At 44.2% G+C, this 16,548-nt stretch overlaps 1 protein-coding gene across 14 annotated transcripts in view; it reads left to right on the plus strand.

Annotated features, from left to right (window-relative positions):
• ZNF536 (zinc finger protein 536) overlaps positions 1-11,646 on the plus strand; it is a 489,082-nt gene extending 477,436 nt beyond the window's left edge. For all 14 annotated transcript variants that reach the window (XM_054673451.2, XM_024351399.2, XM_054673452.1 and 11 more), the window contains one exon: positions 8,816-11,646. In XM_054673451.2, the coding sequence (XP_054529426.1) occupies positions 8,816-9,060 (245 nt within the window). In that variant the 3' untranslated portion in view covers positions 9,061-11,646. The remainder of the gene's footprint in view (positions 1-8,815) is intronic.
• The last annotated feature ends 4,902 nt before the right edge of the window (positions 11,647-16,548 follow it).

A 16,548-nucleotide genomic window follows, 5' to 3' on the forward strand; every position in this document is an offset into this window, starting at 1 on the left:
CCACTCCAGGACTAAACACCACAGGGTGGTCACCTCTTGTCTCCCCACTCTCTTACCCTCTGCCCCACACTTGAGGAGAAGCCATCAGTTTGGAAAGTCTGGAAGCCCCATAGACGCAGCCCCCTCTCTTCCACAAAGCCAGCTGCCCACAAGTGTGGTGCTGTAATGAATGGATGGCCCTCCCAAGGGCAGGCATTTTCTACTCCCCCTTAGGTGCGGCGAAAGAGCAGATATTTCCATCCTAGCAAGTAAGAAAAATATCTCGTTTCCCCACTTTCGTTATAAACAATGTACGACTTGCTTTCTCCTTACTCCTTTTGACCCTCCGCACTGTATACATATTTATATATTATTCATAGTGGATTAAAAATGAATGTGCTCTTTACCACGGCTCTACGGCGCAGTGACAATACAAATTAACGTATGATGTACTTACTTTTCGCATGGCAGTGATGGGAAATGTTGATGGCCTCAAAGTGAGAGGTAGAGAGAGGGGAGTGAGGTGGGGCGGGCAGCTGGGGGGGCCCCCATCTGGCCACACCACCAGGGCTCCGAGCCCCGGATACAGACAGATGGGGATTGGGAACATTCTGGGAACTGATGTGGCGGCAGTGCTGGAAAAGTCTTCCCAATTCTCTTCTCCCATGGAACGAGGGCCAAGTTTCCCGGTGGATCCTGTGTGCCTGGCCCCTGTTCACCCTCCCCACTGAGCTTCCCCTGTACCTCGCTGACCTGCTCCTAGGATGCTGCACTGACCCAGGCTTCCTGCTTCTGTGCCTGGGCTCAGGTGTGCCCCTCAGACTGCAGTAGCACTGTCTCTCTTTCCTATCTCCTGGCAACCTGTTTCATTCATCTGTTCCTTTGCTGGAAAAAAATGCTTGGCGGAAATCTGTGATGTGCCAAGCACCGTGCTGGGTGGTGAGTAACAACAATCATCAAAAAACCCAAACAACCCCAAAATAAAAGCTCAGTCCTTGTCCCCGTGGAGCTGACAGTCTGCCTGGTGGGGAAGACAGCCGTGATTGTTTTATTTGTTCAGCTTCTGCTAGCAGCCAGACTGAGGAAGAGGCATGTGCTGGGATGTGTGTCACAGCCATGGTGGCAGGCCTGGGGTCATCCGGGAGGCCTTCCCCAGGCAGAGGCAGCTGCATGGAGGCCTGGAGGATGAGTTTGCAGGAGTTGGATGAAGTAGGGGCAGGCAGAGTCCAGATCAAGGAGACGATCAGGGAGGATCGAGCAAAGGGCCCGGGGCAGGAAAGAGCATGATGCATTTGGAGAACAGAGAGAAGTCTCCTGTGGCCAGAGTGCAGCAAACTATGTGGGCTTTAAGGGAGATGAGGAGGAGGGATGCTCAGAGGCTCAGATTCCTCCTGGCAGGTGTTACGGGAGCTCCCCATCACCTGTACAATATCACAGCCTGCACTGCCTCCCAGTGCTGTTTGGGACCTGGCCCCCAGCCAACTTAGCCCTGCCTTCTAAATGGGGAGTTCCTTCTGGCAAGAGGCCTCACCCACATCAAATTCTATCTCACATTTGCTGAACTTTCTCCCAGTGAAATGCACCTGTTAACAACTTGTTCCTTTGGGCTTTGAAGGTCCTCCGGTTTCCCAGATCCCCCATTCAAGTGCCTATGCCCCAACGAGAGACAGTCCCTTAAGCTTTCATGGTGCTACCTGCGGCAGGAAGCACAGGACAGTGGCACAGGAAGCACTTGCTAAGTCAGTACTTTCAATGAAGAACCAGGCAGAGCTTCCCCTGAGTCAGCTTAGATCAACAGCAGGATGACAACAGCAGCCGTGTCAATCACCAGCAGCCGACATCTTGGAGTTCTTCGTCATTTACCAATGTGTCACATGCCATCATCTGATGCTCACAGCACTCCTGTGATATAGGTGTCAGTATTATTGCATCATTATCAAGGTGTGGAAATGGAAGTCTTGAGTTCCAATGGTTGCCCAAGGTCAGAGAGAGAGGAGACTGAAGTTCAGGGTGCTAGTAGCTTAGCAGCCTTACAGAAGAGGGAAGCAGTGGTAGGAACCCAAGCTCCTCGGTCCACTGGGGAGAAGGAGTGCCCTGAAAGTAAAGCAAAGATGCCAGAACAAGAGAGCCCTGGGTCTTCCTATTTGACCAAAGGCCATCCTGGAGTGTGGTGCTTCTTAGCAAGTTCAACTTGGGAGAGGCTATCGCCTTGATGCTCTCTCCAATGGGGAGCTGGCAGGAGTGGGTGTTATTCTCTTCAGTTCCACCACAATGGAAGCCTGCTTGACCCAAGTCTGTCTTAATACTTATTCTGCATCTTCAACATTGATGGACATTAGCATCTTCCTTGCACCTCTAGGAATCCCCAAGTCTAGGTCCAGTCAACTAAGATGGCACAGGCAACATGGCTGGTCTTTTGTTTCATTAAAAAGAGATAGATGGGCTGGGCACAGTGGTTCACGCCGGTAATCCCAGCACTTTGGGAGGCTGAGGTGGGCGGATCACCTGAGGTCAGGAGTTCGAGACTAACCTGACCAACCTGGTGAAACCCCATCTCTATTAAAAATACAAAAATTACCCGGGCATGGTAGCAGGCATCTGTAATCCCAGCTACTTGGGAGGCTGAGGCAGGAGAATGGCTTAAACCCGGGAGGCGGAGGTTGCAGTGAGCTGAGATCGTGCCATTGCACTCCAGCCTGGGCAACAAGAGTGAGAGTCCGTCTCAAAAAAAAAAAAAAAATGAGATAGATGGAAGTGGGCAGGCCACTGAGGGGCTGCCTTGTCACCTCTGGGACTGCAGCAGCTTCTCCTCTGGGGATGAGATGACCTACCTCCGTCTAGAGAGATCTGACTTCTTCCAAACCCACAGCCCCCTCAGCAGGAATGTCTCGCGGTGTTGTTCCATGGGCCCCTCTTGCTGCTGCTGCCTTCAGGAGGGTCTCTGCTGTCAGAAATATGTGAAATCCACAGGGACGTATTCAGCAGAGCTCAGCACTTTTTTTTTTTTTTTTTCTGGAGCACTTGCTTATGTTCTCTGACCCAAAGCCAACAGATCCCAGTCTTATTATCATCAGGGGCTTTTACAGGGACAAATGGTAGAGAGACATTTGGAACTTTTTATCCAGATTTACTTGGACTCAGAAATGTGTCATGTCCAACAGTACTGTGCATAGCAACAGCTTTCTGTTTGGGAATAAATGTTCTCATCATCAAAAGATCAGGCTTTCAGTTATATTTGATTCTTGGGAAAATATAATGGCTTATTCCGGGCCTATCATAGCTTCTCCCAGTCAACTTCCCCAAGGGTGGGCCTTTCACTTCTTCATAGAACTTTCTTCCACATCAGTCTCATGGGAGCCTTTCAGCAAACAACTCAGAAAGATGTGTGTGTGTGTGTGTGTGTGTGTGTGTCTATAAACAATATTATGGATATAGAATAAAATGCATTGTAAATTGTGTATAAACTAACACATTGTGTGTGTGTGTATGTGTGTGTGAGCCTATAAAAACATATTTTAATCACAGTCTTTGTAATAAGTTTAGAGAATGAGGGTGACTAAGTACTTTATATCCATTGGAAATTTGTTTTAAAGCCAAACCTTCTAGATTCACTGTATCTCAGCTCTCTCATCTGTACAATGGAGCTGATATCGTCCCTTGGCAAAATTGTCCAAAGCTCAAATATGAGGACAAACATGCAAAAATGTATGTGAAAAACTGTGGAATGAAGGCCTTCAGGGTCTTTAGGTACTATCGGTATTATCTACAAAGCTTCTGCTTACTAGATACACTGCAAGATCAGGATTTATTATGATTCTAGCATTGTATAGACTTCTTTCTACAAATGGATATGTGCATAGCTTTAGATGGATTTACATATAGATTTCCATCTCACCTAAGTGAAAATGAAACCAATTCAATACTAATGTTTTGACCAGTGAAGTATCCAAATCTGCCAGAATTATTATTATACATTTGGCTATTCCCAAGAAACAGAGATTCAAAATATAACCATAGGATAAAATCATGATTAATATTTTAAAATCGATTGGTGGAAAAAAGGTACTAAATGCTTTTATACCAAGTTGGCCAAATCAAAAAGGCTTTCATTGCAAATAAAGGTGATATCTGAGGTCCACATTTTAGTTTGCCAAGAGGCACGTTGCATCACTCCTGTGGCAGTATCATTTGTAGGGAGGGTGGCTTCCATGTAGCATAGGATTCATACGTGAAATTATTACTCAGTAATGTGACAATCGAAAGTACAATAGACAGTTGGCTGGGCGTGGTGGCTCACGCCTGTAGTCCCAGCACTTTGGGATGCTGAGGCGGGCGGATCACGAGGTCAGGAGATTGAGACCATCCTGGCTAACACGGTCAAACCTCATCTCTACTAAAAAAAATACAAAAAGTTAGCCGGGCGTGGTGGCGGGTGCCTGTAGAAGTCCCAGCTACTCAGGAGGCTGAGGCAGGAGAAAGGTGTGAACCCGGGAGGCAGAGCTTGTAGTGAGCCGAGATCACACCACTGCACTGCAGCCTGGGCAATGAGTGAAACTCTGTCTCAAAAAAAAAAGAAAGAAAATACAATAGACAGTTTTGCTGATGAACAAAAACAACTGAAGAATGGAAGAACTAGTGTCATCCTGGTAAACCGAGGCAGATTTATAAACAATAGTGAGGTTTGGTCACTTTGTTTCATAGTGCTGCTGGCCTATTTGGATCATGGTACCAAGGGTTTTGGTTTTATTTTTTATTTTTACTTACTATTTGGAGTTCTTTACTCGAAAGACTTGTCATACGATAGTGACATTCTCCATCAATAAATTATTGCCATATAATGAATAAATGAATGACTTATCCCTAGCTTTATCTGAGCCATGGTAATTAGGACAGTGGCCAGCCTTTGTCCATGAACTGCTACAGAGCTGCCCTTGGTAGAAACATAGAAAATACAGTCCATTTCAGAGAAGCTTTGGCCAAAGCCTCGAAACATTTCTCATGTTTCCCGGTGTCTTGCTCCTTCTCTATGTTGTTTGGGATGACCTTCAATTGGCTTGTAGGCCTCCAGCTGCAAATTGGGCCCGCCTTTTTCTTGCTTAATAGTGTCCATTTCAGAGTAGCTCGAACCCTCTCTCAGTGAGTCCTGGGCATAGCTTCGGGTCCACAGGGATGATAACTTAAAAAATTGGATGGCTGAATCTTGGGGGCTCTGTGTTGTCTCTAAGATGCTTGGCCAGGATAATCTACTTGGAACTCACTGATGCCTAGCTTAGCCCTGACTTAGATTCACCATTAAGGTAGGGAGAATGGGTGTGGCTTTGCCCAGCCCATTGCCTCTGCTTGGCATCCTAATTCCATCCTTCAGTCTATGCCCTAACTCCCAGGTCATGAAGAACAGGGACCATTTGCATTTTTTTGTACAATCAAAAATTTGCATTGGAAATATGTCCCAGTTGTCCTTCGCCTCCCAACCCAGGGCCTTCCCTAGGTGACCAAGCCCTTAAGGTGAAAAGGGTGGCAGGACAGCAAATGGGCAGTCACCCTGGGGACTCCTTCTCTTACCTGGCAATCATGGCACTGGCCCCTAGTGCTAGCTGTGCTCTTCCTCCTGTGGTTGGCTGTCAGGAAGGGCCAACAGCAAGTGCACTGTTCTTGTACTTTATTTTGTTCTTAACTCCGAAGTCTGTAGATTTGCACATTGTCTTCTTGAAGTGGGAAGGTTGATCAAATTTAGCCTTGTGTTAGGGACAACAGTAGAAACAGAAGAAGCAGAAGCACTATCCAAAAATGTGTAATTCCTGGCCAGGCATGGTGGCTCACGTCTGTAATCCCAGCACTTTGGGAGGCCAAAGTGGGTGGATCACCTGAGGTCAGGAGTTTGAGACCAGCCTGGCCAACATGGAGAAACCCCATCTCTACTAAAAATACAAAAATTAGCTGGGCATGGTGGCTCATGCCTGTAATCCCAGCTACTCGGGGAGTCTAAGGCGGGAGAATCACTTGAACTCAGGAGGCAGAGGTTGCAGTAAGCTGAGATCATGCCACTGCACTGCAGCCTGGGTAACAGAGCGAGACTCCGTCAAAAAAAAAAAAAAAAAAAAAGAAAATCCAAAAATGTATAATTCCTTAGAAAAAGGCAAGGTGATACAAGAAGATAATAAATAATTCCTGACTACCTGCTTTGTGCCAGGCACTGGGCTTGGCATTCATAACACTGAGATGGTCATGGTTCTTGCCCCAGGAATTCACGGCCTTTTGGGAGGACCAGTACATACACTCAGGCCCACAAAGCAGGCATCCTGCTGATCAGAGCCTGAAGAGAGAAGTGGGTTTGAGCCTGCAGAGAATGAAGTGGCATTTCAGAGAGAGGGTAGACAAGCAAGGGTATGGAGACACTGCACAGTGACGTCTCTGTGCAGAGACCATCTGATGTTTGGTTTGGTGTGGGCAAAAGGGGTTGTGCTGTAGCGTGGAATGGAAGGGTGTTTTAGGATTGAGCCATGAAAGTCCTGATTATTCCTTTGGAGGCCAGTGGCCATAAAAGATCTGGGGCAAAGAAATCACAGGCTGAGCTTCTGCTTTAGGCACTCGCTCTGTTGTCCCTGGGGAGGACAGGCTGGCGGTGGGAAACTGGAAGCATGAAGGCCACCCGCGGGCTGCCATGTTCATAGTCTAGACAATAATTGGTACACACTGGACCTGGTTCTGAAGTCAGCATTGCAAAGGAAAAGATTCAACAGGTAGAATGGATTAGTCCTGGACACCAGTTGGTTATGAGGGAACAAAGAGGCAGTGAACTCCAGAAGCCCAACAAGAAGCAAGAATTTAGCACTGGGTGCAATTCAGTGGGAAAGTGAGCTTCTGCTTCCAACGTTGCATTGGATTCCTGTTTCTCAGGAACAAGACTGTTTTGCTAAATAGACACAGGACTGCTATTACTGCTTTAGAAAAAGTGCTGAATATGTGTTTGCTTGTTTTCTGGAGCCAATGATGGGGCTCTCCATTTATTTACTTGTTTATTTTTTTGAGCAAATGAAACCCAGCTCTGGGCCCTGACCTCTCTGAGTGCTGGGTGAAACAGCACACGAGAGCTTCCAGGAACGGCTCATCAACAGCTTCCCGGAAGCAGGGGAGATGCCATTGCTTCAGAATAACTTCCCCAGCCAGATGTTTTACCAGTTCCTCGAGATGGTAGAGTCTGTGCATGGCTGTGATGCATCAGGGTAGAGATGTTGCGCTTGGAGGATTAGGTGAACGTCCACAAGAATCCACCTCCTCTTCCAAATTACAGTCTTTCTAGGAAGGTTTCATTTCAAGAGTCACTATTCAAAATCTACCTTCTTTAAAACTCATGCTGGCCTTGATTACCTGTTCATCTTTCTCCTGGTCCCGACAACTTTTGCTGCTGCCCCTGAGACCCTCAGACTCTAGAAATCCCCCCAGCTCAGCCCTTCCAACTCTGCCTAAGAGCAACACTTGGGTGACACCCCTTACTCACCCCACCCCCAAACACACTCTCCCTTGCCATTCTTGGTTTGCTCAACAATAAAGAGTCAACGGGAGGATCAGAACATGAGCTGGCTTTGCCCTGAGGCCTGAGTCAGACTCCCAGATGGAAGGATTTATGGTCTTTGTGCAGAATTGGGGTCAGCAAAGTGTAGCTCATGGACAAAATCTAACTATTGCCTGGTTTTTTGTTTGTTTGTTTGTTCTTTGTGTTTGTGAAAGGGTCTTGCTTGTTGTCCAGGCTGTAGTGCACTGGTACCATCATAGCTCACTGCAGCCTCAAACACCTGGCTCAAGTGATCCTCCTGCCTAAGCCTCCTGAGTAGCTGGGACCACAGGCATGTCCCTGGCTAATTTTTAAATTTTTTTTGTACAGACAGTCTCACCATGTTGCCCAGACTGATCTCAAACTCCTGGGTGCAAACGACTGACTTGCCTCAGCCTCCCAAAGTGTTGGGATTCCAGGCATGAGCCACTATGCCCAGCATTTGTTTGTTTTTATATAGCCTGTGAGCTAGGAATGGTTTTTCCATTTTTTTAATGTTTAGGAAAAAAACTCAAATGAGAATAATAGTAGTTCATCCCACGTGAAATTTATATAAAATTTAAATTTCAGTGTCCATAAATAAAGTTTTGAATTTCATCAATAAAAAGTTGAGGAATATTTGTTTCCTGTCTTGTTCTCTAAATACCTACACAATATCTTGGATTTTGCCTCTTTGCCTGCAAATCTGGGACTATTTACTATTTAACTCTTTATAGAAAAAAATTCAGATATGGGGAGACTTATCTTCAATTACCTAGAAAGCCTGGGTTCAAAACTCTAGCTAGAGCCTGGTGTGGTGGCTTGCACCTGTAATCTCAGCTACTTAAGAGGTTGAAAAGGGAGGGTCCCTTGAGGCAGGAGCTCGAGACCAGCCTAGGCAACATAGCGAGATCCTGTCTCTAAAACAAACAAACAAAATTGCTGGGCATTGTGGTGTACCTGTAGCCCCAGCTACTCTGGACGCTAAGGCGGGAGGATGGCTTCAGCCCAGGAGTTTGAGGCTGCAGTGAGATATATATAATTGCACCACTGCACTCCCAGCCTGAGATGAGGAACGGGACTTGATCTCTAAAAACAATAACAAAAATATTAAGGGTGGGAAGAGCTTCTAAATCTTAGCTTATGTGCCTGATGTATCCGCTGCTTTTCTCACCCTCACTATCTGATTTTTGCAAAGTAATAATAATATTGAACATACTGGTGATTGCAATTATGATCCTTTGAGCCCTGGGGGCCAGGAAGGTGTGAGCAGCAGTGCTGACCGGCCACTCTTTCTGCCCACAGGTCACAGGCCTTTCCAGTGCCGCTACTGTCCCTACAGTGCCTCTCAGAAGGGGAACCTGAAGACCCATGTCCTCTGCGTCCATCGCATGCCTTTTGACAACAGCCAGTATCCCGACCGCAGGTTCAAGCGCTCCAGGGTCGACTCGGAGGCTTCTGGGAATTTCGAGGAGCCTACAGCTGTCAAGGCGGGGAGCTCTGCAGACCTCACGGAACAGGGCGGCAAGGGCCAGGAGGAGACCAACTGAGCAGACCAACCTGTATATTGCAATAGTATTTTACACAGTTTTAACATTATGCATCTGGTAAAAGTTTGCTAACTGCATTCCAAGGGGAAAAAAATCATGTACAACCCCCCTAATAGTGTATAGAACATTTAAAAAATTTTAAAAGATATCTATATATATATTAAAAAAAAAATTCCCCAGCCCTTGAAAATGGCTGCTAAACTGTTACCCGGCAACAAGTACTTCCAAAACAATGCAGGTGGGAGAAAAGTGATTTCAAAAATTCTTGGTGCCCTCCGAGCTGGAGAGAGCTGGGGGCCCTTCCAACTCGAAAGTCGTCTTTGTCCAAAAATAATGCTCTTAACCGAAAAACGATACCATCTAAACGATTTAGTGTTGCGTTGAAGATGGAGGGGCTGTGTTTTCGTTGTTGAAAACACCTCTATAATCTGACACCAGCTGCTGTCATTTGCCTAGAACCCTAATGAGATGTGTCGGGAGGCAGCTGCGGTGCCAGTCAGACTGGAGCGGTCACTGCAGAGAAAATCAATTCACGTGGTGTTGTAACTGCACTCTTGGAGAAACCTTAGACGGCCCGCAGCCTGCGCCGGGGCTGACCGGCACTGCAGAGGATTGAGATCTTAAATGCGCATTTTTACAAAATACACAGCCAAATGAAATCAATGATCAGGAAGTGTCTGCAGACAAATGTCCATTGCAGGTTTGATGAGTAATTCCTTTTTTTAGATCAAATTGTTCTCGGTGGTCTTTTCTTCTTTTTTTAAAAAAAATTTTGGATGAAGAAGGAAGTTGCTATTAAAAAAAAGTAGGGTACGTTATATAAAATGTTGTTAGAAAAACTAGCTAACCCCATCCATAGAAGATGCTGGTGAGCAATTAAAATTTAGGTAATAATAGAAAGATTTTTTTATTATGATTTTTAAAATTTTACTTGAATGAAGGCTGCTCCGGTCCTTATTATCGGATTTTTTTTTCATGTGTTGGTTTTTATAAGTGTCACAGACATGAAGCAAGATTTTCTTCTCCAGCAAGCTCTTATGAAATAGCTTGTATTAAAATATGAATCTAAACATCGTGCTCTCTATCTCTAATGATGAAAACTGTTTGAGTTAAAAATGTCTGTTTTTGTAAAACAAATGTGTTCTATATTTTTGTAGATTTTAGATTTTCTACTGATTGGATACTCCAAATTTATCAAGTTCTGCACCACACAGGAGATTTTGAGTGTCAGTAATGAAACACTTAATTCATTAAAAAAAAGATTTAAGAAGACTAGTTAAAGGTTTATTCTTGAATCTGTTAGCATGGTGTAAAGTTGAGCCTTTTAACATACTTCCTTTGAGTGACATGAAATTGGTGCTGTTGCTTGTGGTAGAGAAGTATGAAAGTATTAACTTCTTCTAAAACAAAATCATTCAGACTTAAAAAAAAAAAAAAAAGGTCAATATTTCCTTGCAGGCTGGGAGCACAGATTAAACCCCAGGGCCTTAAAAACTTCAGCTCTGCCTACAGCAGTTTACAAAAATACTAAACTGCAATCAATGTAAATAAAATTCTTAGTGCTATCCTGAGACCAGAAAGAATCTCAGGCTAATAAGGAATCCGGTTTGCATATGCTGTCAAAAGGGTGTCATCTAACCGAGGTTTCAGTGTAAATGAGGTCGCTGTGCAACTTGGACCCATCTGGCATAGAGCAAGCTGCTTTCTTGTTTTTCTAGTATAGTTCTCACTGCCTTACTTAAATCGAGTTGATAAACTTAATGCAACTGTTTCTATGATTCTAGAGAAAGGACTGAAATGTTATTGAAAACTTTCCGACTGTAGTAAGCTTTAGGATTTTGACTGCACTACTGTGTTTGGTGACTGTGCCAGTCCCTTGCTTTCTGTGTTTGCTCTGCCTTTGGTATCTTAGCAAAGAAAAATTAAAAAAGAAAAAAAAAGATGAAAAAAAAAAGAAAAAAAGAAAAAAAAGAGGAAAAAAAAGTGGGGAAAAAAATGAGAGCCACATTCCATTTCTAGCACTTTGGGAGCTCTTTCAGTATTTTTTTGTGTCTTTTCAGCATCCTCAGATGCGACAGGCAATAATTCTGTTTGTGACACTGGGAACATCCCCTCTTCTTTGTGGTGTGTGTGTTGATTCCATTTTGTCCAGTGCTGCTGTCCTTCCTCCCCCTCTGACACAGGCCTTCTTTCCAGAACATTTGTAACTTGTAATACAAACAAGTGACAGCCACAGTGATGCAGCGTCAGTTTCTGAATGTCATCAGGTTCTCATATCTAAACATGTCAAGTTTTTTCCCTGTAACTTCTGTAGTCTGTGATGCTGGTCATAATACTGTCTACATTCCTACGCAAAGAAAAAAAAATCTATCTTGGAGGAAATCTGAGATCAATAGGAGTAGAGGATTTTGTTGCTATGCTTGTAACAAGTAGAAAACTTTGTATTTAAAGTTTATTCTTGGTCATTATTTATTATTATAATACATCAGTTGACAGAACTTTATTCTGGTATAGAAAGTATTAAAAGTTGTTTTTTCAGCAATGACTGTTTTCTTTCTGCTGTTAGAATAAAATGTCTTTGAAGCAGCCCAGTTTTATCCAGTGTTTTACGCAATAAAACCTCTACCTCTGGGAAAAAAAATCACATCTTTTCCTACTCGCTTATGTTTACTAGGAGGAGTAAAACATATTTTTGCAGGTTTGTCAGACTTTGGCAAGACGTTGTCAAACTCCATGTATAAAAAGCCCTGTACTGGGCAGGGCGTGGTGGCTCACACCTGTAATTCCAGCCCTTTGGGAGGTGGATCATCTAAGGTCAGGAGTTCAAGACCAGCCTGGCCAATATGGCAAAACCCCATCTCTACTAAAAAGACACAAAATTGGCATGGGTCAAGCCTGTAATCCCAGCACTTTGGGAGGCTGAGGTGGGCGGATCACCTGAGGTCAGGAGTTCGAGACCAGCCTGGCCAACATGGTAAAACACTGTCTCTACTAAAAATAATAAAAATTACCTGGGCATGGTGGTGCGTGCCTGTAGTCCTAGCTACTTGGGAGGCTGAAGCAGGAGGATCGCTCAAACCTGGGAGGAGGAGGTTGCAGTTAGCCGAGATGGTGCCATTGCACTCCAGCCTGGGCGACAGAGGGAGACTCTGCCTCGCACAAAACAAAACAGAACAAAAAGCCCGGTAGGGTCCTGCAGTACTAATGGTCCTCTCAGGCCTGTGCTTTTTCAAGCTGAGTCAACCTCTATGCCGCATACATAGTGTGTGAGTGGGGATGTGTGTGTGTGTGTGTGTGCACATGCATATGTGAACTATGCTTCTTTAAATGTTTGCAGACATGTGGTTCAGTAAGGTAAAGTCTATGGAAATACTAATGCTCTTCATATTACAGTAATTATATAAGGCACTTAGAGCATTGGGATCTATTATTTCCCTTTACTGGTAGAAAGTCTTTTTTTTTTTAAGTCATTAAATGCAAGGGAGTCTTTTACGTCCATATTATCGGAGGATAATCTGAATTCTTCCTCTAGAAGAAAAGGAAAAGAGCAAAGGATGACAAAGTGTCTGGTAGCAGGGGCTACTGTGAACGCAGAGCTCCGACACAGAGTTGAGACGGTTTGAAGCGTGTGCTCAACCCAGGATGTGAAGAGCTTCTTTTTGATTTGTTTTGTTGTTTTATTTTGGTCTCAAAACAAGCTAGGATAGTGCATATTCTATATCCAGATAGTTCTGGAATATGGAGGGCCCACTGAAATGTCACAAGCAAAGACACCTGCCAAATTGTATAGAAATTTGTCTGTTTACCATGTTTCTTTCAGGGTGTGAGACTGTGTGTCCTTGGGTGGGAGCAGATGACTTAAATGGAATCATCGTCAGTTCTGACTGTCTGCTGTTATGAATATCAGAGGTGAGTTAAGGGGTTGTAGTGAGGAGGTCAGGAAGTAAACCCACGAGGGAGAGAAGACTGGAATGCAGAAGGTTGAGTTAGGAATTCTAACATCTACCCACACCACATCCATGATGCAGCTCAAACCCACCAGAGCCACACAAGACGCCACAGTGGCGAGAGGAGAGTTGGAACAATCAGGGCTTAAGTGGGTTGCACAGCACGCCACTCTGATGGGAGGGGGTGCCGTGAGATCTCAGTAACTGCACATCATTGCCAAGAGGAAGGTGACATTAAATTTTCTGAGTTTTCAAGGTGTACTGGACACCTGGATTTTGCATTAAGTCTTCCAGTTTTTCCCTGTTGGCTCAAAATTTATTTTTAAAAACCACGTATGAATGAATGAACAGAATGTGGTACTGCCAAAGAATGGAATATTATTCTGCCATAGAAAAGAACCTGAGATGTGGTACAACATGGATGAACCTAGAAAACAGTCAGAGAAGCCAATTACAAAAGGTTGCATATGATAAAATTCCATTTACATGAAATGTCTAGAATAGTCAAATCCACAGAGACAGAAGTGGATTAGTGCTTACCAGGGACCAGGGGGAGGAGAGAATGAACAGTGACAGCTAATGAGTATGAGGTTTCTTTTTGAGGTGGTAAAAGTGTCCTAAAATTAGATAGTTATGGTGGTTGTCCTTGGTGTCACTTGGTGTATATGCTAAAAAACACTAAATCGTGCACTTTAAAAGAGTGAATTTTATAGTATGTGAATTATATCTCAATTAAGCTCTTACAAAAAATAAAACTGTGAGTAGGAGGCATTTTTAAGAGGTAACAATATATATTTCCATCAGTACATTGCTGAGTTCTCAAACAGCCATAGATAATTGACAGATTAGTATAGTACAAATAATATAAAATTTGGGGTGTAATGGCTTAAATTTGAACCCTAGCTTTATTACTTACTGGATGCATGATGGTCTTGAACAATTTTTTTTTTTGAGAAAGTGTCTCACTCTGTCACCCAGGCTGGAGTGCTGTCGCACCATCACAGCCCTCTGAAGCCTTGAACTCTAAGGCTTAACCAATCCTTTCGCCTCAGCCTCCTGAGTAGCTGGGACCACAGGTGCATGCCACCACGCCCAGTTAGTTTTAAAATTTTTATCGAGATGAGGTCTTGCTATGTTGCCCACTCTGGTCTTGAAATCCTGTGCTCAAAGGATCCTCCTGCCTCTGCCTCCCAAAGTGCTGGGATTATAGGTGTAAGCCAATCTTGAACAATTTAACTCTTCTCAGCTCATTGATAGTATCTGTAAAATTATGACAATTAAGTGCTGTACATAGGGAAATCATATGCACATTTCGTGAAGTACTCTACAAATGCTAGGTATTGTGATCATTGTGGCATAATGAATTATGGATGAATTTAAGATTAATGTCACATGCACAAAAAGCTGGACCTTGATAAAATCCCCATGCTTTGTAAAGGTCCCCTCATGGTCAGGTGGCTGGGATTCCCCACGTCCATCCCCTTCAGAAAAGATGACCCTAGACAAAGATCTTCAACTGCTGTTTTCTAATTTCCTCATTTGAAAAATCTGAGTATTAACAACTCTCTTGTCACTCACAGGGGTAGTAGCAAGGTGGCTGGGGAAAGGGGACGGATGCAATGGGAAAAAGATTAGTCTCAGTGGTAGATGTTATTCCACTCACTTGTTTAACACATATTTACAGAAGACCTACTGTGTTCTAGGCATTGGGGTACGGGCCAGAGAGAGATATACTGGTAAGTTAGGGATCATGTCTAGAGATCACTGTCTTAAGGGGAAAACAGATTTTGATTTCATAATCACACAAATAAATATAAACTATCTGGAAGAGGAGATTCAAGGAGAACAGTAATTCCCCGTGTGATGGAAGCTGATGATTTGCTGAGGGATGGAGGAGGGAGGGCCAGGCAATGGAAGCAGTGCAAAGCCAACGTTCAGTGCAGACAGGACTCTCAAGTCCTGTCTTGGCCTCTCAGGAGCTGTGTGGCCCTGCTAGATCATTCCATTTCCCTAAATCAGCTGCTCCTCTATAAAGTGGAACGTCGCAGTGCCAACAGCAAAGACTCTTTCTGAGGTTAAATGAGATAGTACATGTAACAGCTATGGAGAGAACAAGCTAGACACTGCCATATTCAAAGGACAGTTCTCAAAAGTGACAGTGTCTGGAAACCCACGAGGACACGGAAATGGCAATGCCTGCTGCAGACCATGGCTTTCTCATCCTCATCGCCAAGGGCCAACATAGTGAGCCACATGACTTCTTCAGCACATTACCTCTCACATCCCTATGCCTCATGCCCTTGGGAAGGAGTGGGTGAAAGTGTCCTGGAGCCAATTCAGGGTCTCTATGGCTCTGTCCATGGGCGTGGCCACCCTGAAGCAGCATAGTTTGCTGGAAGTGTTTCTAGAGGGTGATCAACCATCCTGGTTTCCCTGGGACTGACGGGTTTCCCAGGACATAGTACTTGTAGTGCTAAAACCAGGGTAGTCCTGGACAAACACAAATATTCCCCCTAGGTCTAAGCCGGCTTTCTTTAAAAGCACATGTCTTGTTTTGGCCAAGCCAAGGTTATGGCTGTCCCTGAGCTAGGAGGCCAGTGTGAGGCCCGGTGTGAAGGGGAAGCCATGGCTCCAGGGGGCCCATAGTATGGGCTTTGGCACTGGGAGACTCGGATTCAAAGCTTCCCTGCCACAGCATCTTTACCACAAAGATGAAAGTGACACGGTACCCAGAAATACTTAGCGTGGCACCTGGCACGTGGTCATTATTTTATCCATTCTCATTGAGTGACTGAATGAATCTTTGTTCCTGCTTCTTACCCAGGTGGGAAATGGCTCAAATATGAATTTCTCTTCCTAGCAGCTAGAAGCTTCTGAGCTGCCGATATCTGGCATTAAGATGCTCTTTTGTGCTGAAACTTTTATAAAGACGATAACCCTGCTGTCTCCTGTAGTTTGGGATTTGCGCACTTCCCCCTCTCTGTTTAACATCTGTATTGTAACACTATATTACGAAAACCTCACCTAGTGTATTGTAAGCACAATCCCAAGGAAATTAGTATTAAATATTGTGATCTTCATTTCAAGATAGAAGGGCTGGGCACGTTCCACCAAACTGGAGGTATGTTTCCATAGGGAAGGAGAAAAATTCATGGTGTAATACAATATTAAAAATGTCACCCAGCTGAGCATTCCATGTAGAAGCTTGTGTAGAGTTTTAATCTCTTCACCTGTTGGTGCTAAGAGAAAAGAGAGAGTTGGGGTGGGGGAGGGAGACCGGGAGGGAGAGGAAGGGCTTATGAGAACAGGGAAATCACAAGCAAAGAGGAGGGGGAAAATTTAAATGATCCCAGACCAAACTGTTTTGCTGTTAATACAGAAATACAGTGCAAGACACATTTAATGGGCTCTATTTTTTATTATACTGTGCTGAATAATTAAGTTTGAGGCTAAGTGTCACATGGATTTATCTTTTAATTAAAAAAGCATGGTTCACGCATATTTGAGTGGTAGTCCAAATAAATGCAATATAGAAATTTAT

This window comes from Pan troglodytes, chromosome 20, assembly GCF_028858775.2.
Source record: "Pan troglodytes isolate AG18354 chromosome 20, NHGRI_mPanTro3-v2.0_pri, whole genome shotgun sequence".
Taxonomy (NCBI): domain Eukaryota; kingdom Metazoa; phylum Chordata; class Mammalia; order Primates; family Hominidae; genus Pan; species Pan troglodytes.